At 42.3% G+C, this 26,446-nt stretch overlaps 1 protein-coding gene across 1 annotated transcript in view; it reads left to right on the top strand.

The window, feature by feature from the left end:
- The first annotated feature begins 9,411 nt into the window (after positions 1-9,411).
- Positions 9,412-26,446, top strand: part of CPLX1 (complexin 1) — a 49,735-nt gene continuing 32,700 nt past the window's right edge. The window contains exons 1-3 of the mRNA XM_009634639.1: positions 9,412-9,566; positions 11,233-11,330; positions 19,256-19,431. Of these exons, the coding sequence (XP_009632934.1) occupies positions 9,412-9,566; positions 11,233-11,330; positions 19,256-19,431 (429 nt within the window). The remainder of the gene's footprint in view (positions 9,567-11,232; positions 11,331-19,255; positions 19,432-26,446) is intronic.

The following is a 26,446-nucleotide window of genomic DNA, read 5'->3' as shown; positions in this document are numbered from 1 at the left end:
AGCTCCACAAAATTTGCAATTCAAATGAAAAGTACTTCTGCCAGTGTTTGACAAAGCATGACCAGTGGGGTGCCCTGTAATTCTGTCACTGAGCAGATGGGCAGATGAAGGATTATTGCTTGCTATATTTCATATAGGCAGCACATTGCACATCATGGATGAACCCTCACAGCTGAAGTTTGACAACTGCTAATGGAAAAATACTGATGAAGCAAAATGTAGCCTATTGAAACAGTAGGCTTACATTATAAAAATATTTTTATAAAATGCAACTGTTTTCAAATTTACGGACTTCTGGGATTAAAGAGGATACATTTATGTTCTTGCAAAAGAATGAACTCGTAATGAATAAGCAACTTATCTTTTTTCTGTTCAAGTATAAAGTCTATTTATGGATAAAGAAAGTGTTTGATGGTGGGCTTGAGAGGATCTCCTTGTCCTGCTGCAAACTCTGATGGCATTTTTAATTTCTGTTGTGACCTTCAATTTTACACTGAAGTGCAGTGTTAGTCTGAGTACCGAACTCCAAAAGCCTGAAGCATACTTGGATATCTAGCTGATCTAGTTATTTCAAAGCTCCTAGCTTAATAAAACAGCTTCCTTGAGTAAATACATTGCTTGTACTAGCAGAAATAAGTATCTAAATGCTTAATTTGAATGTATGTAACCAAAGACCTGTTGACCTTGAGTAGTATGCTGTGTCTTGTTAAACTCATAAACCAATACTGAGACATGCTCCACCTGTTAAAGGACGGTATTCTTTTTGGTCTAACTCTATTTTCTAACTAACAGATATGTGACTATTAAATGGTTTATAGCCTATTTCTCTACTTAGTCATCCCCACATGCTGTCCATTTATGTGACAGACAAAAAAGAAAGCTGGAAAATTACCTTCATCATGCTTTTTTTTAAAGGACTCTTGCACAAAGGCCTCAATTTCCATTCATTCCCTTGCCCCCAGCCTAGTGCTGAAACCTAATAATCTACAGGTATAAACTCTGATTTTACCTTAATCCTAAGCTCAGATCAACATCATGCACTGCTGGAACAGCAGTCCAACAGGATAAGAGCACAGGTCACTTGAGCCTCCCCATCCTGTTGCTGCTCATAGTGAAGGCTGTAAGAACGGGAGAAGTTTAAGATCATGTTTCCCAAAATATTTTCCCAGCTTCCAGCAATGCTGGTTCAGGAACTTCTTGAACAGAAAGTAGTTTCTTTATATTTAGCAGCCTTCTTTTTCTTCTTTATCTTCTTCTCCTCTCCATGTAATGAAAATTTGTAGGATTGACAATATCCTGTGGCAATGAGTTTCACAGGTCGGTTACTTGCTTTATGAATAACCACATTCTTGTGTTTTTCTGGAGTTTTCCTCAGACTAAGTTTGTTTGAAGCTTGCTTTCTCATTAGTTCCTGCTTAGCTCTTATATTTAAAGAGACAGTGAAGAGTCATTCCTTCTCCCAGTCATTCCTGGTGCTGTAGAGCTCCAGCAATGTGACTTTTCTCTGACTGGAAAGTTCCACTCTATTAATAGTTTCTTGGATCAAAGCTGTCCCATACCTATCATCCTTGATGACCTACTTTCATGTCATCTCACTTACCTTGACAAGCTGCACAGACCTTTCCTACACTGCAGACAGAATCTAAATTATACTTTTATGTGAACCTACACCTATTCATGACAGATGCTGACTGCATACACACACCACAAAATGCACTGTGCTCCTCTCATCTTACCACTTCAGGCTATTTCTGTTAGTGGACATTGATAAACTTTGTTTCACTGCTAGATCTTTCTAATCTTTGATCAGCAAGTTTCTTTTGACTTAATTTAAAAGATGTTAACTTCCTATAGCTGAGAATATATTCTCTTTAAATCTTTTTTAATCCTTTTTATCCCATGCATAGAGTGAATGGTGAGTTCTCAGCTTTTCACAGCAACAAACGGGCAGCTTCTCAGTATGGCAGCCCATCTGCCTGCAAAAATGAGACTGAATCCAGTTGCAGTTCAGGTTTTAGAAAGATTGAAAATAACAGTCCCTCCTACTAATTCTTCTGGAGTGCATTTGGTAAACATCTCAGTGCTAAAAATGTCCTTTTGATGTCCTTCCTTATGCCTGCAGTTCTGGGTTGTAAATGAGGATCCTAAATGTATTTAACTGGCTATTGAAGTGAACAGTATTTGTTTCTCTATGTAAAGCTTTTAACTGTGCCTTTTTCTCCTTTCCCCTGCATATGGTCTCTGTGTATGACTACAGCATTACAGGTCAGTAAGAACAGGGCCAAATACAGCAGGCCACACATTGGATTACGTCTTTAACAGCAAGCAAGCAAGCTATATGCTGTTTGTGCTGTCATGTCAGCCTTGCTCCAGTGACTGTTGATTCCAGAGCAAGTATTAGGGGTACAAAAGACAGCCTGAACTAGTTGCCCCATAGCAAATGATGTATGTGCTTGTCAGCACTGGGTTGCACTGTGGAATTGTGCCTTTACTGCATTGGTGACAGTGAAGTTAAAAACAGTCTCTTTCTCCAGCACTAGCTTATTCCACTTGAAGCTTGAGGGCTTGGAGTCTTTATGTATCAGGTTTTCTTGTTTGGTACTGAAGGCTTTATATTTGGTCCTTGAGCTCCCTTGGGTCTCAAGGCTTTGGGGCATGGGGAATAGCAAAGTGGTGTAATAGCAGTACTCCCTCCAGGGATAAAGTGTTTTTTTATGAGATGCTAATTTCACATTCTAGCAGAGAAAGTCGGCAGTAAAAAGACAGTATTTTCTCTCTTGGCCTGGGGTATGGAAAGACAGATAATGTAAACACTGTGGTTCCGGATCCCAATGACCTTTTGTAAGTAGCCACAGATGTGTTGAGATGCTCTCAGGAATTCCCCTGCTCTCTCTTGGAAGGCTTGGATGGCCGGAGGGCTCCCAACTGGCTGGGAACCACCTGGGTTCAGCATTCCTAACATCACCAGGAGCTTGGAAAGGAGTATGGTGGAGGACCTGGCTTGGATACTGGGTTCATCCAGGTGCAGCTACTATTATGAGCACACATGTAGGCAGGTACAGGAGCTCTGCTGCCACAAAAAATACTGGCCTGACATCTGACAACTGTATTCTCTCCTCTTACTGCAAATACCACAGTGCTCAGATTCATGGCAAAGAGAGGTCAGTGTAACTGGTGAGCTGTGAACTGTGTGAACTGAACTTGAGTCTATAGGAGAGGAGACAGGAATACCAGGTTCAAACCCAGAGCTGCAGAATTTTCCATTCAAAGTCAGCTATTGCCGATGTCTTGTTTATCTTCCAATTACTCCATTCTTAAGTCTGCATCAAGCTATTTCTGGTTGCATTTTGGCAGTGATGACGTATTGAGTCATGTTTGCATTCAGCATAGTCCATAGGGGATGGACTGGGAAAAAAAATGGAATAAGAGAATTTAATAGTCATCTTCCCTCTAGGTGAGAGACCTCATTGTGATGCTTCCATGACAGGATTAAGCTACTTGAACAAGCCATTGAATATTTATTGCACACTTCTAATGTGAAACAATCAATTTGGTAATAAATCAGATGCAGGTCTGTGAATATAAGGACTGTGAATATAAGGTCTGTAAATATAAAGACTGTGCCTGCGTAGAATATATCTATTTATCACAAGAAAAAGATTCCCTTTTTTAGCATGATATTGGGATCTCAGATTATGAAATAGTTGTTTTATACACTAAGTGAGTATGGTGGTCCTTTCTTCAAGGCTCTGAGGGGTACCGCTCCCCCCAACTTAAAATGCTTAAAGAAGAGCAGGATGCAATCCCAGTTGATTGTGCTGGATTTGCTGCTAGTGTATTTAGAACCATGTGCTATACTCCTTGCCCAGTGCAAACCTGTACCATAGTGTAGTAATCAAGTTTTTAGGCATGGCTGTCCCCTCAGAGTCTCTTTCAAACCCTGACTTTTCTGTTGCTCAGATAAAGCAACAGATGCGGGTATGGCTCTTAAAGAAAGACTTGTGGAGGGCTGCTCTGTAGCCTCCTGCTGACCCCTCCATTCTGCAAGACAGCAAGAGGGACAGAGTGTCTCTGGAGAACAGGCTTAGTAGACCTACAGTAACAGACAGCAGTTCCCAAAGGAAAAAATACATTTTCATGAGTTATAGTTGGTATCTGAGCAATCCTGATCACCATTTGCAATACATGCTCTAGAGTACAAGAGAAGGTAACATTCACACAAGTAATTAATGCAGGGTGAATGAAGCTGTGTTGCTTTGATAGCAAGCTGTTCCTGTTCCAATGTAAACCAGGTGAACTCAAGGAGTCAGAACAATAGTCTCATACGACTGTTTCCTTGACTTTTTCACTAGATAAAAATATGTTTTATTTTGGGACTGCATTGTTGGCTCTTTCATTTATGTATTATTTCTGTAAGTTTAAGTTTATCTAGAGCTGTGAGCCATTAAAATCTTGCTTTCCTCATCTTTAATCCCTAAATGAGGATGTGAAATCTCAAATTGGGCAATGTTTAAAAATCTTCTATAGAAAAGTTTCCAAAAGACATTTTCTTCTGGTTCAAAAGTATTCCATGCCCTTCAATTTTCTTTTGACTCTCCTGCAGTAAAAAGAAAGTACAGAAATGGCATCAATTATTTTTTTTGCCCAATTATCTCCTGATCCCTTGAGCTTTTCTGAGTAATTCTATAGACTGAGGTAACTCCATACCATGCTGAAAAATGCATGGATCAATAGCAGGCATGGCCTATATATTAAAAAGGGTGAGAGGAAGAGCTACTGATGGAAGACTTAAAATAGAACAAGCACAGCTTGTACAATCAAGGCTGTAAGGTGACTCGCAAGAGGTCTTTGCTCCCTTGGTATTTAACAGCACTGTGGGGCTTTTGTCTCCTGAAGTAAATGACTATAAAATTCTGCAAGAAACTTTACCTTCCTTCTTTTAGAATGTTTGTACTGAGATCTGCATGTTCTAGAAGGGTTGTTCAAGTCCCTCTATGAGAGAGACTGAACGAGACACCAGGATATGAAAGAGGCACCAAGAACAAAGCTATTTAGACTCTTCTCATCTGTTCTCCATATGTGTGGCTTCTCTTCTGAGTGTTGCATGAAGAGCTCTGCTGAATCAGGATTTTATACAATTCAGGGTTATGCAGCTGGTCTATGTTTATATGAGATAGGTTTATGTAGCCTGGTCTTGATGGAAGGCCCACAGAAGCTGATGGCAGGCTGGGCAGCCATTGTGGCCTCTCATCCCAATGGCCTTCCCTTGGGATATTTCAGCGAGTTCTTTGATGTCCTGCTTCACAAGAGGGAAATCCTGACTTGTTCTTGCTTTCAGATGAGGCAAATGTTTAGATTAAATTATAAATGGAAGTTCTTTTGAATAGAGTAATAGTGCTACTGTATTTCCCTTACCTTTCTTGTGCTATTTTGATAGGAAAGGACTGTCTTTGGTACTGGGTTAGTGTGTGGCTAAGCTCTGGGTGGTGCTTCAGGTGGCCATGTGGGTCTATCTCACTCAAGCTACATTCAGGACTTTTGCTTTGAAAAAGGAAGATGGCTTCACTTTGGCATCCTCAGAACAGTCTATGGTACAAACTTGAATAGTGTCAGGTAGCTGGAGTGTCCTTAGATTTGTCAGTAGATGATAAAACCTACCTTAGGAACTGTCTTACAAATCTATTTCTGTCAATATAAAAAGAAAGAGCAGACTTTGTTTTGAGGGTGTTACCCATCGGGGCAGGACCCAGAATCACAAATGCTGGGGTCAAAGAGAAGGCCTACCTCCAGGGTAGGAACATGTGCAACAGAAATGCTACATTTGTTGGTTTGGGAGTAGAAGATATTTCTTGTTATTTCCAGATATTTAAAGGAAGTGTACTTACCTTGGGATGTTCTTAGTCCTGAGAGATGGTGTTCTGGATGTCAGAGTAGATTTACTGCTCACAGTCTATCAGGAAGAAAATGGCAAGTTTTTTTGTTGAGGTGTTCAGCTTGACTTGCAGACTGTGCAATGAGATTCTTGAAAAGCATTTACAGTGATAAAAGTGTAAAGGTAACTTGGTAGAAGGGAAGATAGTGATGTGGAATTCAGACTGGTGTTAACACTAAAGGCTAAACCAGTATGGTGCATCTGGAAAGAGACAATAGCCAGGCCAAATGCAGGAGCTATGTTTACTGAGTAAGGAGGCATTAGGGATCCAGATTCTGACACTCACTAGCTGCATGCTTGTGAAGGCAACTTCTTCAGGTCTCTCTTCTGTGGATACAGACTTCAAAGGAATTGCAGATCAAACATTTCATGCTGAATCTGCTTCTTGCCAGGACAATGATTTTAAGGTTTCTAAGTGAGATACAATCATCACAGAATAGCCTCGCAATGACAGTTTTGAAAAATAACCTTACACATCTTACCTAATTATCAGACTTGAAGCATGAACTGTTAACAGTTCAGCAAAATTTCAAGTTAGACATTAAAAAAATTATTTCTCTTGCTTTATTTTTTAGTCTTTAGGTTTCTCAAGTGTATTTTCAGCCTTCCATTTGCATTTCCAGTCTCTTAGATTATAAAACAATGTCATACGTTAATAACTGCCTTGGCATTGTGATTTTTTTAATTACTTTTTACAAATAAAGCCATGTGTCTCAGGGTGAAAGAGGCTTCAGTTCTTTGTTTCTCATGTCAGAGTTTTGCCAACTCAGAACTCTTGAAAGCTTTGAACTCAGCAGGGTCCAACTGCTCCAGCACTACTTCCTCTCCACCTTTTGGAATCTTTTTCATTTTTGCAGCTTTCTGAAAATAGTCCATTTAGTGACCTGCATGGAATCCTAGAAAAGGCCAGGGAACTATCATGCTATGTTCCATAGTAGCAACCAGATTCAAGGCCATTGGACAGGCAACAGTGTTTAGAAAACACTGGGCAGTATGTGCTAGTTCCTTCCTGATCTGATTCTGTCTACAGTTGCTAATAGCTCTAAATTATGGAGACAGGTGGTCAGAAAAGCAAGTTTATCTATTACATGTCTTTTTCAGCAGATTGGGATACTTGATGCTATACTCTAAGCTTGCCTGCAGGTAGCAGCACGTTGTCAACTTGTGTCAGGAAATTGTTGTCCTAAACGAAAGGTGTGGGGGGTAGGGGAAGAGAGGAGACGGTTCATGCTGTGTAACTTTTGTGTGAATCAAAGACAGTGGCACCAAGGGAAGCAGGAGGTGAGAATGGACTGGGAGCATCTGCAGGGTTTTTTTGCGAGGACAGCATAGTCTAGTGGTGGAATGGAGGTAGCTACCTCAAGCCACGGTGATGGGCAGGGAAGGGTCAGACTGGGCACAGCTGCTGGAGAGGTGCAGGCAGGACTGCCTTGTCAAGTGACCCCAGAGGAGGGAACAGCCTAGGGCTCAGCAGCAGGCAACAGAGACTCCTGGGTGAGAAGTCACTCAGTGAAGGTGCAGGGCTTTGAAGCACCTCTCATGTGAAGCCAAAAACACACTCCTCTGCCTCCGTTTCACCAAGGAAGCCCTTGCAGCCTGGGACTCCTCATTTGCACCTCCATGCAAAAGACTTTGCAAATTACATTGTTCTGGTTCTGTATGGCTCTGTGTGTCTATGCCTTTACTGACTCTGGAGCAGCTTTGGCAGTGATCTGCAAGGATAGGGGTTGTGAAAGGTGCCACACAACTCCCTTTGTCAAGGAAACTTTTCAGACATTGACAAAGAATCCTGTCACCTCAAGTTATGTCAAATCTGCTAATAAGCCTGTTGGGGTTATGACATGGATGATTTCAGGAGGAGTCACATCTCTGAAGTAATGTTCCTCTTTTTTTTTTTTTTTTTTTTTTTTAATTGAGGGAAGGTAACATCTTTTGATAGCTTCTGTTCTGATAATCCTGGAGGCACACTGCCTTTTACTATTTGAATTATTCCTTCCAGATAGATTTGTCTGTTTGATGCTTTATTTGTGTTCTATCAGTGCTGCAATCTAGATGAAACTCCCACATAGAACTGAAATAGCCCAAGCTGCAGAGAGAAGAGATAGTTAGTCTGGCTAGCAGATACAATGTTTGTGTGTGTGAGAGTGTATTATGTTAGGTTTCTATCTGGGGGTATATAAGGAAACTGCTGAGAGCGAACTGAATTAAAAGAGTTTCTTTCTGGCTGTGGAGTGTCATCAATCACTATTATTTCTTGACTATGGAAGTTCCACAGCTTCTCATGAAAACTCTTGCCTCCTCTACTCACAGCCTACCTACTGACTGTCAGGCTTGAGAAAACATGACAAATCACTGACAGAAGATATGTTAACATTTCTTCAGGCAGAACATGTTTGTATGCAATAAGCTGAGATTTGCAAGCACATAATTTAAGTCATAGCCCATTCCAAAGAACATTTTTCTCTCTCGTGTAGTGCCACCCTACTGATACCACTGTAGCTGCCAAGAAGCATCACAGCACCAGTGTATTGCTGTGCTGCTGCTATCAAGCATCTACATTTCTTGAAGTATATTAAGAAAATAAGTGAAGTGCATTCATTATTTCTAAGGCCAGAAGAATCTCATTCCGAGCTCTGTGACTATCTGGACTAGGAAGGGAACCTGGGCACCTTGCTTGTGACATCTGGGCTACCGTTAAAGAATTTCACCAGAGTTTGGGTTTCTCTAGGTTTGCCTTTGTTAACAACTCAAGAGTTGGGCCATCACCTCAGTGAGTGGCAATGTAAAAAATCCACCTTACACCTTATATACATTTTCAACATGATTACATAACAGACAAAGTCTACTGTAAGTTTCCACTGCATTCTCAATTCCTCTATTCTTCTTGGTCAGCAGAAAGTTCTCAATTTTCCTCTGCTGGTACGTTCCATCTCAGTCCTGTCACAGTTCTGCTTCATCTGGTCCGTTTCAAATGTCATTTTCTTCATCCTGTGGTGGCACTGAAGCTTGGCGTTCTTTGTTAACTTGTTCTAAATTCTAAATTCTAACCCTTGACCTTTAGTTGCAAGACATCCTTACCTTATCTCTAAGTCTAAAACTTCTACAATACCTATTGCTTAACCTTAATTTCTATTTGCTTTTTTCTACCGTTTCAGCTTGGCTGGTGGTTAACCCAGCCATGAAGGGAGCTGTACAGGGGACAACTGAGCATTTTATCGTGGACTGAAGACATATATAATATATGCCCATTCTTTAACAGTGCCTACCCCAATCTATTCTTAACCCTATAGTTAGAGCAAACTCTGAGGAATTTTCCTTGACAGCTACCAGAGGTTATTTATAGCTGCACCCTAGCTGGGTCACAAGGATCAGGAGGACAAGACAGGCATTTACCAGGGATTATTGATCAGAACAGGAACAGAAGGCATGGCATTTATAGTACACAGGAAGTTGTCCCTGCTCTTTGCTTGTGGGGTTTCATGGAGTGTCCTCCTGAGAATGGGACCCTTCCAGAGGTAGTTACAGGATCTGGCACAAAAATCCCTGCCTCTGGAGGGTTTACAATGCAGACAGTGAAGATGAACAAAGTTCCTGAGAAGGACAAATGGGGGTACTGTGAAGCTCCCTCCCAAAGGTACGTACAGAAGCGCTGGGAGAGAGGTGGCAACAGAACCTACTGTTACCTTAATCTCTGTTAATTATGTTAACCTTAACCTGTCTCTTAATCCCTTGCCTAGCCATAAAAGGCACCATCTTTTCTTTTAGGGAAAGGAGTTGTATTATGTAATAGTTTAACAGTTCACACAGTGAATGGCTTGTTATTTTGGTGTAATGCAGCTGAAACCATATCAATACAATTTGACTGAAGGCAAGGATTTCACACGCTTTGCAGCGTAAGTAAAAGGCTGTGGCCTTCCAGGTATCATAGAGTAATAATGTCTCTCCAGAAGAGCAGTCAGGTCTGCACTCTTCAGCTTGAAGCTCAATCTGGTACACCAGGATCATTCCCCATCATGTCTGTATCATATTCATTTCTGTTCCTGCACAAGCTGCCTCTACCCAGCAGGGGCACAGTGGTTGAATACCCTCTTAGTGCTGGGTGCTGAAGGCTGATGATTGTTTTTGTTTCCAGCTTTTTGCTTTTTCCTCCTGATATCTTGTGGCAGGATTAAACTGGCAGGAGTTAGGTAAAAAGAAGCTAAGGAACCTGCCTGCTCTATGTGTTCGTCTCAGGGAGAAAGACGCCTCCTCCTGGCTCCTCCATGCACAGCTTCAGGACCTTGAAGGCTCATGACCTGGTGCTCTTCAGCAGTGGACACAGTCATCAGTGTGGGATGGGGAAGGGAGAGTGCTCCTTCAAGGCATCTGTGAAAATGTCTGTAAAATATGTGGGAGTAAAAGCCTAACTTTTACCTTTGGAGGGATCTGGGCCCATAACGTAATGAGGTTAGTCTGATGGTATGTCCTCAACCCAAGGCATCTCTTTGGGTCAGGCTGACCAGGACACATTGGCTCTGCTCACACTGAGCTTTGTATGTGCATCATCAGATGTTCCCTCATATGACAAGGTTGGAGTTGCAGTTGTGCAACACATATGCACACTGCAGTAAAGCCTTTTGTAACAACACTGGAATATAAATTATGTTTGAAATATTGCAGAAAAACTATTCTTTGAGTAGGTTTTCTGGTCTAATCTTCAATGAGACTTGCTTATGTGAGCTCACCACTTTTCCAGTCTATTTGCAATCAACAGGAGTATGTGACTGATCTAATAGTCAGCCTTTCCTAAGGGCCTGTGCATCTACAAAGACAATGGTAGAAATACTTCATTGTGGTTTGAATGTTGTAGAATGGTACGCTCAGGTGAAAAAGAAACCTATCTCCTGCAGAATGTGAGATGTGTGTATGTGTGGAACCGAAACTTCTTTAACTTTTCAAAATCAAAGTGCAGCAGACTATCAAGACACGTCTACTAGGCTTAGATTTCTTTCTGCTGCAACACCTTACCCCCAGCTTAGAGGTAGATAATAACCTTCCCACAGCTTCTCTCTTCCCACATTTGTGTTGTATGTTCATCTCAATCATCTCATCATGCATCACCGTTTTGTAGTTCCCGACATGAAATGAAACGATCTTATGATATTAATAGCTGTTTGACATACAATACACTTATGTATCAGAAGATAATTGTTCATGCCGCCTTGTAGGCTTCACGAGAGGTCACAGAGCAGAGAGAATGAATGAAAGTCCATCAGGGAATATAAACTATTTCAACTAGGAAGTGTGCTTATCTTTTCTAGCGGAGGAGTTCTGCAAGATAATGAATCAACTGAAGAGAACATTTCACTGCTCAGAGATATTAAGTATACTAAATTGAATGTGCACGGCACAGTAAGAGGTAAGAACATTGACTCTGATGCATACAAATGAGATACCACTGACAGGCTATCAACAGTGTTTGACATCTTTCACAAACTGATTATAAAATGCAGTACCTGCTTCAACCTGGAAGAAGACCTGAATAATTCATTCTGAATAACAAATACGTATTAGCCCAGTGGCTGTTTCTAGTTTGTCATGAAATGGAAATTGTGATTGGCAATTAAAAAAAGGAACAAACCCAATAACAAATGACAAGGCTAAGTGCCGGGTCCTGCACTTGGGTGCAGCAGGAGTAGGGAAGTGATCGCCCCCTTGTATTTGGCACTGGTGGGGCTGCACCGTTGAATACTGTGTTGAATACTGTGTTCAGTTTTGGACCCCTCACTACAAAAAGGATGTTGAGGTGCTGGAGCATGTCTGGAGAAGGGCAAGGAAGCTGGAGAGGGGCCTAAAGCACAAGTCTGATGAGGAGCAGCTGAGGGCAGACCTTATCACTTCCTACAACTACCTGAAAAGAGGTTGTAGCGAGGTGGGTGTTGGTCTTTTTTCCCAAGTGGTAAGTGGTAGGACGAGGGGAAATGGCCTCAATTTGCACCAGGGGAGGTTTACACTGGATATTAGGAAATCTTTATTCACCGAAAATGTTGTCAAGCATTGGAGCAGGCTGCCCCGGGAAGTGGTTGAGTCCCCATCCTTGGAGGTATTTAAAAGACATCTAGAAGTGGTGCTGAGGGACATGGTTTAGTGGTGGACTTGGCAGTGCTTGGTTAACAGTTGGACTTCATGGTCTTGAAGGTCTTTTCCAATGTAAATGACTGTATAATTCTATGATTCTATGAAAAAAGAAGATGACCCCATATGTCCAGGATAGTGTCACTGTGGGTCTGACATCAAATCAGATGAATGCCACCTTGAATTTATTTCTCCACATACATTGCATAGGCAGAATAAAAAGGACTTAGCACAAATGCAAAGGAATAAAAAGTATACGAACTGAAGAATTCAATTAAATACATGAATTGACATTGTAAGCTAGAAAGAGAGACTAGAAGAGGGACTTGAAATACCATTTGTTGCACAAATGCACAAGTACCATTGAGATTCGATGTTGGTTTGCGTGCAAGTACTGTACTGCTCAAGTACTATGCAGCTAGAGAGAAACTGGTACTGTCCAGAGATGGAGACTTTGCAGAGGAATAAACAGAGAGAGCAAGGTTTTACCCAAAGAAGTGGTGCTGATGGGGCTGGCAGGGTCTTACTCTAAAAAGAATACTTTCTTTTGTCTGCCAAAGGAGACTCTCCAGCAGCTTGTAAAGTAGCAAAATCATTATATGCTGTTTGCATGTCTACATACCTCATTCAGTTTTGGGCCTCAATACTCATCTGCAGAGTGAAATGTTGCTCTTGCACATGTTAGAACCTACTGCTCTCTCAGAAAAATGAGGGAAAAATCGTTCCTGAAAAGTTCTATGAACCTCCACATGAATTTGTACCAAATTTGAAAAAGACCCTTCAACATCAGCCTTTAAAGCCTGCCTTGTAGTGTGTAAGGGAGATGAAACATTACTGTAGTGCTGAAAAGAGGCATTTGTTTCCACATAGCTGGAGTTTCAAGTAACTGCAAATATCTCTAAATATTTCAAGTACCTTTACACAGAACTTGCTCAACTTTATTTGTTTCTCTACAAGAAGACCTCTGAGTAATGCAGCTTTTCTGGCTGGATACAGAGGGAGAGAGAAAGACTGAAGTAAAATACCAAAGAGAGAAAGCTGAGCCTGGGGAGGAGGAATGGCTGAAGCAAAGGTCCCCGAGGACAGCAAAATAAAGGCTTTTCTGTCTAAACAGGGACAGCCAGAGCAAATGCTGCTTGTTCAGGACCCTTTTCTGAAGAAGGTCCAGGAAATGCAAGGCTTGAGAGTTTTTTGGAGTTACACCATGAACACAGACCAAGGTGTGGTAAAAAATCTCAGGATCTGGAAGAAGGAAAACTGGACAGTAGATATTGTGCTGTTGATCACCTTAATGTCTTGATCACTCAAACTATTAGTGTCTTGTCACAGTGCTCATTCTGTGAATAACTTCTCACTATTATCTCTACCTGTCTGTTTTGGTACCTGTTACATGGGACAGGTCTCAGTGAAGCCTTTTTTCTACGTGCTGGGAATCATCATCTGATGTCTTTCCTGGTTACCTTATGGTAGGGAATATTTTAGATCCCAGCATAAGCGCTCAGAGAACAGAAAGGACTGAGTGAGTCAGTAAGTTCTACTGGGTGGAGGAATGGGAATTACTGCAGATGCTGAGAAAATAAAAAGCAGATCAACAACCTGGAAATCGGAGATAGGGGAAAATGAAATGACTGAAAGCAGACAAGTCTGTATTGCAGTGTAGTGAGCACTGCAGTGGCCAGCTAGCTGTTGACCACAGCCTTATTCACTGTTTTGCTTTCAACTCTACAGTCTTTTGATAGCATATCAGACAAAGGGCTGGCAGTAATAGCATAAGGCAGATCTTTGGGGCAAGGGATAGACCAGACTGGTGTCTTGCATTCTCATTTTTTTGGAACGTAATCTAACCACTTTGGGCGTGGGGAAAAGGAACAAAATAAAAAACCCAAATCCATACCTTCCTGTGCAGGTTTTCTCAATAGTGTTCAGTTGTAAACAAAGTAAACTGAAGCTTTGAGCGCTCCTTTTCTTCTCCTTCCTCATGCCCATTTGTGTTCTGCCAGTACATGGCAATATAGCTTCCTGCACTATGTGGCCGCACAACTTCCTGAGCACAACTTCCTAACAAAACTGGTGAGTGAACTGACTAGGGAAGGTGCCCTGCTTGGCCTGTTGTTTGTGAACGTAGAAGGCCTTGTGGATGATGTGATGGCTGGAGGATGCCTGAGGCACAGCGATCATGAAATGATAGAATTCTTGATTCTTGGAGAAGTGAGGAGGGGGCTCAGCAGAACTACCACCTTGGCCTTCCAGAAGACAGACTTTGGACCATTCAGAAGGCTAGTGGACAAAGTCCCTTGGGAGGCAGTCTTAAAGGGCAAAGGAGCCCAAGAAGGCCGGATGCTTTTCAGGAAGGAAATCCTGGAGGTTCAAGAGCATCCCCATGTGCCAAAAGATGAGCCATTGGGGAAGGAGACCAGCCTGGCTGAACAGAGAGCTATGGCTGGAACTCAGGACAAAAAGGAGAGTTTATGACCTTATGAAGAAGTGGCAGGACACTCAGGAGAACTACAAGGATGTTGTGAGGTTATGCAGGGAGCAAATTAGAAGGGTCAAAGCCCAGCTAGAATTTAAATTGCCCAATTCTGTGAAAGACAATAAAAAATGGTTCTATAAAAATATTAACAACAAACCAAGAGCCAAGGAGATTCTCCGTCCCTTACTGGATGCAGGGGGAACCATAGTGACAAAGGATGAGGATAAGGCTGAGCTACTTAATGCCTTCTTTGGCTTGGTGTTTAACAGTAAGGTCAGCTGTTCTCTGGGTATCCAGCCCCCTGAGCCAGCAGGCAGGGACAGGGAGCAGAACAAAGCTCCCATGATCCAAGAGGAAATGGTTAGTGACCTGCTCAGCCCATTAGTCGTACACAAGTCCATGAAGCTGTACAGGCTCCACCCAAGAGTACTGAGGGAGCTGGTGGAGGTGCTCACTTAACCGCTTTCCATCATTTATCAGCAGTCTGGATGACTGGGGAAGTTCCGCTAGACTGGAGGTTGGCAAATGGCCCGTTTTCAAGAAGGGCCAGAGGGAGGATCTGGGGAACTATAGGCCTGTCAGTCTGACCTTGGTGCTGGGGAAGGTCATGGAGCAGATCATGTTGAGTGCCATCACACGGCACGTCCAGGACAACCAGAAGATCAGGCCCAGTCAGCATGGGTTTATGAAAAGCAGATCCTGCTTTACTAACCTGATCTACTTCTATGACAAGGTGACCTGCATAGTGGATGACGGAAAGGCTGTGGCTGTAGTGTACCTGGACTTTACTAAAGTCTTTGACACCATTTCCCACCACACTGTCCTGGAGGAACTGGCTGCTCATGGCTTGGATAGGTGTACTCTCTGCTGGGTTAAAAACTGGCTGGATGGCTGTGCCCAAAGGGTGGTGGTGAATGGAATTAAGTCCATTTGGAGGCCAGTCACAAGTGGTGTTCCCCAGGGCTCAGTGTTGGGGCCAGTTCTGTTTAATATCTTTGTCAATGACCTGCATGAGGGGATTGGGTGCACCCTTGGCAAGATTGCAGATGACGCTAAGCTGGGGGGGAGTGTTGATCTGCTTGAAGGTAGGAGGGCCCTTCAGAGGGACCTGGACAGGCTAGATTGATGGGCTGTGGCCAATTGTATGAGGTTCAACAAGGCCAAGTGCCAGGTCTGCCACTTGGGTCACAACAACGCCATGCAATGCTACAGGCTTGGGGAAGGGTGGCTGGAACCTGGCAGAAAAGGACCTGGGGGTACTGGTTGACAACCAGCTGAATATGAGCCATCAGTGTGCCCAGGTGGCCAAGAGGGCCAACAGCATCCTGGCTTGTATCAGAAATAGTGTGACCAGCAGCAGCAGGGAAGTCATCCTTCTGCTGTTGTTGGCATTGGTGTCATGGTCTAACCCCAGCTGGCAATACAACACTGCACAGTCACTCGCTCACTCACCCCAAAGTGGAATGGGGGAGAGAATTGGAAGAGTAAAAGTGAGAAAACTTGTGGGTTGAGGTAAAGACAGCTTAATAGGTAAACGAAAAGCTGCATACGCAAGCAAAGCAAAGCAAAGGGAAGCACTTGGGAAGACAGATGCCATCACTCTGAATGTGTCCCCCCCTTCCTTCTTCTTCCCCCAGCTTATGTACTGAGCAGGACGTCATATGGTCTGGAATAGCCCCTTGGTCAGTTGGGGTCAGCTGTCCTGGCTGTGCTCCCTCCCAGCTTCCTGTGCACCTGGCAGAGCTGAGAGCTGAGAGGCCCTTGTCTAGTCTAGGCACCATCCAGCAACAACTAAAAACATCAATGAGTTATCAGCATTCTTCTAGTACTAAATCCAAAACATAGCACTATACCAGCTACCAGGAAGAAAGAAGAAAATCAACTCTATCCCAGACAAAATCAGGACAATTAGTGAGGCTGCACCTCAAATACTGTGTTCAGTTTTGGGCCCCTCGCTACAAGAAGGACATTGAGGTGCCGGAGTGTGTCCAGAGAAGGGCAGTGAAGCTGCTGAGGGGTCTGGAGCACAAGTCTTATGAGGAGCAGGTGAGGAAAATGGTTGTTCACTCTGTAGGAGAGGAGGCTGAGAGGAGACCTTATTGCCCTCTACAGCTGCCTGAAAGGAAGTTGTAGTGAGGTGCCTGTCAGTCTCTTCTCCCAGGTAACAAGTGATAGGACAAGAGGAAATGCCCTCAAGTTGCACTGGGGAGGTTTAGATTAGATATGAGAAGAAAATTCTTCACAGAAGGGGTTATCAGGCACTGGAACAGGCTACCCAGGCAAGTGGTCAAGTCCCCATCCCTGGAGGTATTTAAAAGATGGGTAGACCAGGTACTTAGAGACACGGTTTAGTAGTGGACAGGTACGGTTGGACTCAATGATCTTAGAGGTCTTTTCCAACCAAACGATTCTATGATTCTACGTCACTTGCACAGTACCCATGATCCATGGCTCGCCACTTGGTATGTTCAGAGGGACCTCACTGTGCTCCTTCCAATATTATTTTTCTGTGATATCTCAGAAAACTTAACGCTGAAGTGAATAGGCATCTCACTGACCTGGAAATAAGCCTAAAACCATAGATTGGCCCAGGGAACAGAAATGCATATAAACATGCCCCTTCTCAGTTGAGTAAGACACTTGTTTTGGGAGTACCTGGAAAAATAAACATAGAAAGCGTTCTTTGTCTTCTTTGAGCTTTGAATTTCATTAAGCATTTCTTCATGTAATACAATGTTAATTATCCTTATTAGATATCTCCACTGTACCAAAAAGACCAGAAAATAGCATTTTCAAAGATATTATGATTTCTCAAGTGAGCTCCTCAAGTGAACTTGGCATCAATTCTTTGTTTATGAAAGAGGAATCACTAAAGCATTTCAGTAGGTGTATTAGTTATAGTTAACTAATAAATTGTGATGGTTCCTTTGGAGCTATTCAAGTACTAATGTGTAAACACAGCATTTTGTTCATGCAAGTACCACTTTGGAATATTATGTGATACACTCCAGAAGGGCTGTTACATTTTTATTGAAACTTTAACAGGAGAAAGCCAGGTTTTTATTTCAGCTGAAAAGATTGGTGTGGCATTTATTTTTTTGATGGAAAATAATAATCTGGTGGCTAATAAAACAGCAGAAGGACAAGACTATGCAACTTTATCTCCCAGTTGAAGGAGTAAGAGGCAGATAGTAGAGGCATCTTTGTTCTTATTACTGAAGAAACGTGCAAACATTTCCAGGAAAAATAGCTTTCTACAGCAAGCATGGAGTTGTACTCTTTTGTTTCCAAAACATTCCTAAAAGCATTGTTTTGTTCTACTCCTAAATGAATGAAGAGCAGAAATCGTGCTACTTTTTGTACTTGCAAAGAGCAGCAGGTTAATGTAGACACAGGCAACAAAATCTTTCCTGGCTGTCATCTAATTGTACTAGTATGATGAAGATTTTTGCTTCCAAAACAGGTCTGGGCCTGGATCCCTATGTGTCAGGCCCCTCTCTGCCCTTCCCCTTTTTGTCAATGGGACAGAAAGACCAGGCAGACAACAGGCTGTCCCAGTGGTGTGATGACGAAGTATCACAGTAAATGCCCTCCCCCTTTCCCCAGCCCCTGCCTTCCTCACCACCTGGATGATTGCCAATCATTTGCCAATAAAAGTGCCTCTGAAATACAGGGTAAATTACCTTTATGCAGCCCTGTGGGGACAGAGGGACATGCAAAAAGCCTCCCCCTTTTATATGGCTGTGCAAGGGCTTTGCGCAATAACAAAAGAGCTGGCTCAGGAGCACACTGGGGCTGGAACTTTGACACCTATGTGCATGCAGGGGTAGAAAGAGGACCAGGCAGAACCAGGATCCCACCTACATACTAAGCATTAGAGGCAGTGGTGTCCAAGGCTAGATAAGAGACATGCAGAGATGCTGCTTCTTTCTGATCCATGGTAGAAGCCTAGAAATCATCAACAACTCCAAATCTTTTCTGATACTGTGTGCTCCTACCTGTCATGGGATATGTAATTTCTGGCAACAATTAGGACTGTGATTACTCATCCCTGAAATTGAGATTTCAAGTTCCTTTCCCAGCCCTTGTGTCATTTCTTTCTGCATGTATCACCTGCCTGTTACATTAAAGACTTTCCAAAATCAATCTTCAGTCACTTGACTGAGCTGATGGTGTGAAAACATTGTGTGGATGGCAGCTTGTCCCCTTCAGGACTGCAAATCTACTGTGTTGCCATCATGCAGGTCCTCAGATGTAGTCTGTTCCTCTTAGGAACCTCTTTAGGTTAGACATTAGGAAAAATTTCTTCACAGAAAGGATTGTCAGGCTCTGGAATGGGCTGCTCAGGGAGGTGGTTGAGTCCTCATCCCTGGAGGTATTTAAAGGGTGGGTGGATGAGGTGCTTAGGGACATGGCTTAGTGGTGGGATGGCAGTGCTAGGTTAATGGTTGTACTTGATGATCTTAAAGGTCTTTTCCAACCTAGACGATTCTATGATTCTATGATCCTCGCTGCCATGCTTCTCCCACCAGTGCCACGTAACCCACCTGGTCAGGCTGGGTGCTTTTCCCACCTTCTGCCTCTGTGGGGAGCGTGCTTCCTCCTCAGTGGAAGGAGAAGCATTTCCAGATGCAGAGGGAGTGGAAGGAGATCCTAAGCATGGGGAAGGAGAGAGCTAGCATCATGGTGGTTTTCCCACATTCTTACAGGCTGACTTTCTCTTGTCCTTTCTCTAGGGGCTACCAAAGACATGGGGAAGATGCTGGGTGGGGATGAGGAGAAAGACCCAGATGCTGCCAAGAAAGAAGAGGAACGACAGGAAGCCCTCAGGCAAGAAGAGGAAGAAAGGAAAGCCAAATATGCCAAGATGGAGGCTGAAAGAGAAGTTATGAGACAAGGGATTCGAGACAAGGTAGGGATCCAGCTTTCAGCACACACTTGGCAACTCATAATGCTCAGTGGAGAGCTACTGTTTTCAGCTGATTTTTGACCATTCCCTGAGCACCTGGATAGAGCCAAGTAATTACTTTGCCACACTGAACTTTCTAATCTTGTGCCCTGTCCCTTGAGCTCTGTCCCTGTTTAAACACGTCCCACACTGAAAAGCCCTACAAAGTTGAAATAGAGAGTGAAGATGAGGGAAGAAAAATCTCTCTTTTTTCATCATCTGTTAAATGCTAACAGTATTTTAAATGTTAGAGGCTTCTTTGGCCCTGTGTGGGTGCTTTCCAAGCTTGCATTTGTGATCTGTGAAAAGGGCCATAATTCAGTGTTTCTGAGAGATACAGTCCAAGTATCTTCTGTGTTGCTTCCAAGGCTTTCTTTGTGTTGACAGGTGAAATGGGACAAATTTACTCTACTTTTTATATTTAGGCTTCCACTATTCACAGGGGATTCATCTAAAAGAAAGATTTTAATTTATCTGAGAGGCTTAAACATTGGGAAGCACTCTCTTATACTTAAGGTGATTCTTGTAATGATACAATTTAGCATGGGAAGGAAATGAAGAATTATGAGGATTCAGAATGAGATTGAAAATAAATGTACAAAACAAACTTTTACTAGGGAAGTTACCTTAATTTACGGTAGCTGAACCGACTGTTACCATGCATTAGCTTTTAGGGATTGATGTGTGGAGGGAGAAGGCAGTTTTGCTACCTCACCCTCAAGACTGGGTCAAAATGGCCTCTTTAGTATAACTTAGTTTTATAGGAAGAGGTCCTGGAGCTCAGACAACTTGGAAAGAAATGTGGGTAATGGGTGGAGGAGGGGTTTCTGATGAGGAAGACCTATGTGTTGACTTACATCACAGGCCAAAAAACAACAGAAAATACCTGTAGACAGAATGAGGAGTATTCTTAGTAAAAGAGATGTTCCCTGTGCAGTGCCTATCTCTGCGCAGGTTACAGTGCCCTAAGAACATGTCTGGGAAAAAGCTTCAAAGTCTCATCACAGAGCTGAAAGTGGCTGTCCATAAACAAAACTATGTCCATATTGGGCCAAACTTCTGACCCAGTCCTTATGATTCAAGAGCGAAGCATAGATAAGTATGAATTGTTCTGGTGGCATAGTGCATCTTGTAAAGAGGTATTGAGAACTGTTCTGCAAATAAAGAAATTTGGCATTATGTTTCTAAGAAAAGAAAGTGTGTACCTGTGACAATATCAGAGAAAGGTATTCATATGATCATTTAAAAGAGGGCATCAGCTACCAGACAGACAGATTCAGAACCCCTATCTGGTCTAAACTTGTTCGTTTTATAATGTATTTAATGTATATATGTCTAGATAGTGTAATATATTAATATAAACATATCAGTGTGTGCAGTATATGTTTAATGTATGTTTATAGGTGGAACTGTTTCTAGGAAAAGGTGTAGGCCTGCATTAGGCACAAGGGGGGAAAAAAAATAGTAACGAATTTCTGAGTGAGAAATGAGCATATGAGTTGAGTGAGTGAATAGGAACAGACTATTTATACAGAATACAAGTTTGAAAGTGTGTGTCCCAGGTCATGAATCCACAGTCACAAAGTTACTCCCTTAGTGCAGCTGCAGGATGTTGGGGAAACAAGACAGGGAATCACATCTTCATCAGTTGGTTAATATGGCTCCAGGTGAAGCCTACAGAAAGGACAGGCTAATCATGTTTGTTGTTTTGGACTTTTTGCCTTGGCTCTTTAACAAGTGTGATGAATACATTCTCGGGTTTAGGGCTTCAGGAAATGTGGGAGCTATGGCAGAGCTTGAAAGGAGTAATGACAGATACCACAGATATGTTCCAGCATGTGCTAACTTCAGGTTTTAAATCCAGTCTGTTAATTGAGATACATATGCCCTTTATGAAGCAAGCAAATGTCTTTTCACAAAAAATTTGCAGCATTTTCATTCAGAAATGGATTTTTAAGGATGACATTTGGATATGACATTTTGAAATAACTGGACCACCACTAGTCTGACAGCTTCTACCCAATATTAAAGTCCAGCATCTGATACTGAAAAGGGATTAAAAGAATGGAAGGAGCATAACTGGGGTGTACTCCAGCTTCCTTCTACCACAAAGTGCAAGTATGCAGCTCACTTTCTGATCTGATTGGGGCTTGATCTCAACAATACTGCCTCACAGGTCTTCTGGGCCCTACCACAGCTGTCTCTAGCGAGAGGTGCCACACCTGAACAACACAGGCAAGACTGCCAAGGGGCCTTCAGTGCCCCTGTGCCTGGTAGGTCAGGGTCTGCTGCCAGCGCCCTGGTGGTGAGGCTGTGGGCAGCTAATATCCCTGTTCCCTTGCTAACACCAAGTACCATCAGCTTGCTGTGCTAGAGCAGCCATCTTTTTTCCAGTGCTCTTGGGTGGAATACTGCCTTCTATAGACAGATGACCTTGCCTGTGTTATATACCTGCATACTTCAGCAGTGAAAGCTAATTACTTTCTTCATGTAATGATCCATAATTACTTATTTACATAATTAATTATTTCCAGCACTGTGGTAGAATGTAAGACTGAGAGAGTCCTAGTACATGCTCTGTAATTAACACTACCTGTTTTGTCTGCTAGTGAGATAATGCCTGTAGTTCGGCTTCCTGCAAATCTTACACGTGCTTTAGAGGGTTGGCATTGCTGAGCCCATGCTGAAAAGTAGCAAGAGCTCAATGCTATCGTCACGCTGGTAGGTTTCAACCAAAAAGGATGTAAGCATGGTCCTCTGTCCAAATGGCTTGGCTTCAAGACAGAATTTAGGTTTGAATTTAGGCCGTGCTTAAGATGGAGCATGAACTACTTCACTAGCTATTGTATACTCAGTTCTGAGTGGCCCAACTTGTCTTTGACAGGCCTTATGTGCTGTGGGGAATAAAGTAGAAGTTTAGTTATATTAATAAGGATTCCTGCCCTTCAAATTGAGCATGAAATATGCATGAGAAGTATGGAAAGGTGGCAAATGGAAAACTCAAATGCTGGAAGAATTAAGATTGTCTCTACAATTGTAATTGACCCTGTTGGGTGCTGTGTAAAGATTATGGCACAGTGTGTAATTGCATGGTCATACATTTATGCTTCTATGAACCTCAGCTCTCCCACTGCACAAGATGAGGTCAACTGTTTTCCTTAATAAGCAGATGTTCAGTATTTCATCTCTGCCATGCCTTACAATGTGTGTTCTCAAGTTCATTTACTATGCAGTATCCAAATTCTTCTGTTATTATTATTATGCTTTCACTAACATAGTTGATGACTTCATTCCAAGCATGGTTTCTTCTGAGATTTATCAGGGGTGGGGGACAAAGAGTTTTGCTGAGTTTTTTCTGTTTGCAAAGTACAAAAGCAGAAGGGTCTTTATGTGATTAAAGCCTTTGTGGCAGAAGAATGTTAACATCTTGTTGCATCAGTGAACCTCTATGGCACAGTAAGAAACGCTTAGGACTTCCTTGTCTTTTTGCTGGCAATATGGAAATGGTGAAGTCTGGGGTTGATGTTTGTTCCTGCAGACAGCATATCACACAGCAGAAGAATGTGCAGTCCTTGTTCTGTTTAAGTGTGAGTCCTTCTGTCTCTGGATGTGTGCCATTAATTCTTCCCAAGAAGAAAAATATTAGATAGTAAGATTCTCCGCAGTATTTGGAATTGTCCAAGTCCTGGGAAACCCATGAAAACTATTCAGTTCTTCGTAGATATGTAAGATGTAATTTCCAGGTCTTCTGTGGTTTAAGGTAGGTGGTACTGGAATTTGCTTCTAGGAAAGCAAATTTGGATTGCTGGCAACAGGAGAAGTCCTAAGTTAGGGCCTTTGTTCTCTCCAGGGGGAAAGTGTTCTCATAATGATGCTTTTTTTTCCTTTTCTTTATTTTAAAAATCTGATTGCTAAACTCACTTTTGGCACTAAATCACTCACACAAAATGTCAGTCAGGGTTTAGAGCTTCAATCCTAGATTCTTATGTGAGATAATCAACATACAACATAATGTAATTATTTAAGTTTCACATTTAACTTTTACATTTCCATATGTAACTGATGCATAGCTGTGAAGTCATGTCCTAGGTCAGGAAAAACACCAGAATGTGAATTGACCCTGTTCTCCAGCAATATCAGACCTTTGAAATTAAGCTCCAAGCTCAGGAATGCAAACTTAACTTTGGCAAAACTTTGTTGCTATAAAACAGCTTCACAATATTAGCTAAACTCTTTGGTGTTAGTACATCTATGGGATGTTTCATTCTTGTCTAACTTCAGATGCAGGTATTGCCATGGGCTTTAAAAATTCCTGCACAAAGGAATGAAATTTCAATGCAATTTTGAAGGTGTCGTCTTCCTTATGAGGAAGAAACATATAGTACATTTTTCATTGGAGACTATTGACAACTGAAAAAAGTGAAGAAATTGTATTCTTTGCATGTCAAAAGGTAAAGGATCTCAGACAAAGATTTTCCTTAGAAGTGAATTATGTTCTGTAATTCAAATGATTCAATGAACAGAAACATTCTGTCTGATCTTCCCTTCTAAATCATTGATATTAAACCAGTGATGTGAATTTTTATCCAGCACTTGTGATCTAATGAAGCTGTGGCTACTGTTCAGTGCGTGGGCCTTAAAATAGATTTTCAGAGATGTATATGTATTGCGCAGATGGAGAGGTATCATTAACATGACTCTTCTGCTTTCACAGTGGCTTTTGATAATTTGGGATAAAAAACAAAGAAGGAAAAAATTCCTTGCTTATTTTAGTTCAGTGCAGATACTCTTTGTGCTATAAACCAAAGAGTGTTAACAACTGGGTCAGAGGCCCTCTGGCTATGAGAAAGCAATAGGCCTGGCTATGACACTCCCAATGTGATGCTTTGCGAGACAGGGATTATATTGTGCCTTCCAAGAAGCGAGCTCTGGGGTGGGTGGGGGAACAGTCATAATGTCAGTAACACTGACAATGGAGAAGAATTGTAGTCTTAGCAGCAATTAAATCACGGGCTGTTCTGGGTGAAGAAGCCTGCAAGGGCAATGTCCTGTGGTGTTTACTGTGTTCTGGACACATTTGATTCATTGGTTATTGAGGACAGTGGAAGCTGGCATAAGCCCAAGCAAAGTTGGAAGAAGGAAAGGACATTTGCAGGGTGATTGAAGAGCACCATAACTTCACAGATAATTTTCATATTGATATTTGCAGGCATCCAAGGGGATAAAGTGATTTGATCTGGGCTAGACTTCTGACATCCTGCCAGAACTTGTCCCCCAACCAGTTGTATGCAAGGATGTCCTGTCTGTCCTGTATCGCCTCTGAGACAGATATTTGAGTTTAATTATCAGTTTTCTCCATATCCTAGAGTACTGATCTTTAATCTCAAACTTATTTCTGGACTACAGCCCTTTGCAATTTTACTAAACCAGCCACTTCTCTAACACTTTCAACCTTTGGAAATACCAGCCAGGTTTAATTTTCTGCTTTGCATCTTCAAAAAAGTCCCCTTGTCTGTGAGACAGGAAATGTCTTCTGCGAAAAGGTGAACAAACTGGTTTCCTCCAGTAAGAAGCAGCATAACTAGAAAGCCAAAGGTTAACAAAGTTATCCAGGTATGCTTGAGTTCAGCAGTCTCTCTTGAAAGTTGAGGGAGATTATGGTGCCCTCTCAGATGTGCTTTTCAGCACAGAACAGGGATTGACGTACCTGCTAAGGACCTTCAAGGCCATTATTAAACATAGTCACCTTTGGAGTGATTTTAGGGAATCTGTTCCTACGTAACCCCTGTAGTTTCATCTTTATATTCCCTTGGAAGTCACATGGTATGCAACATGTCTTGGCCTTTGTGAATCCAGCCACCTACATGTATAGAATTCTCTAGGTCATCTGAATGAAAGTGTGTGTGCTAAGTCTTATCTCTTGGCATTAAGCTAACAGAGCTTCCCTGATGAGATAAGCTGCATGGATTCCTTCTTGCGCTGTAACTTTGGCCATTTTTAAAATTCAGAAAAGGGAGGTACCATTAGCAAACCATTGGAGCTCGGAAGCAAACTGACATCTTTTTCATCTGCTTCCATAATAGTTAGAGGTTCAATTATTTAGCAGAACTCAGCAGGTTCAGTTTCCAGCTGCTGATTCCCTCACTAATACCTTTTGGGGCTCATTAGCCAGCTTCTCTGTGCAGCCTTGCTCTAACTTCCTTTGTATGTTTCACACTAATCCAAATCTACACCAGTAGATGTCACTTTGGATACTTGCTAACGAGATCCCACTGGGTGATGCTTCTGGAGTTACTGAAATGTCTCTTGAAATGTAGCCTTTTTTACTGTTACACGCTGACTAGGGTGTCTCATAGAGTCATTCAGCTGAAATCCTCACTCGAGCAACTTCTGTCTCACTCTGCTGGCTGGCAAAACCTGTGCACATTGCTGGCAAGGGACTAAGCAGATCCACCCACCCAGGACTGGGTGCAGAATAATCCCAAGAAGATGACATACAGTGATTAGTGTTGGCATTTATCTAGGAGGGACACCTGAATGGTGTCTCAAGCCTTCCTGTCTGTGACTTATTGAAACTCCAAGCATTTGGCTCACCTACTTGGAAAGACAAGAAATATGGAAGCCCAGCGAATGGCCTTTTGCAAGTTCTCTTTCAGTACCATTGCACTGAACAGCCAGACATTACTACTCTGCTGGATGTGCTGTTCTGCCACCTCACAGTCCAGTCTACACTTCTGGCCCTCATAGCATGGTGCTCCATTACCAGAAGATCTGTTTGGAAACTAATATCCAACAATTTTAATTGACAAATTCTCTGTGTTCATAGTAAGAAACTCTTCACTAAAGCCCTCCCTCTCCCCATCAGTTATGTCACAACCCAGATGACAAGAAAGGTGGGAAGGCAGTAACTATTTGTAATTTATTGTCTGACCACACAGTACAGCCTTCTTCTCTTTCCCAGTACAGCCTCCCTCTCTTT

This window comes from Egretta garzetta, unplaced genomic scaffold (assembly GCF_000687185.1).
Source record: "Egretta garzetta isolate BGI_Z169 unplaced genomic scaffold, ASM68718v1 scaffold272, whole genome shotgun sequence".
NCBI lineage: Eukaryota > Metazoa > Chordata > Aves > Pelecaniformes > Ardeidae > Egretta > Egretta garzetta.
This window is presented reverse-complemented; position numbering and strand designations above follow the sequence as displayed.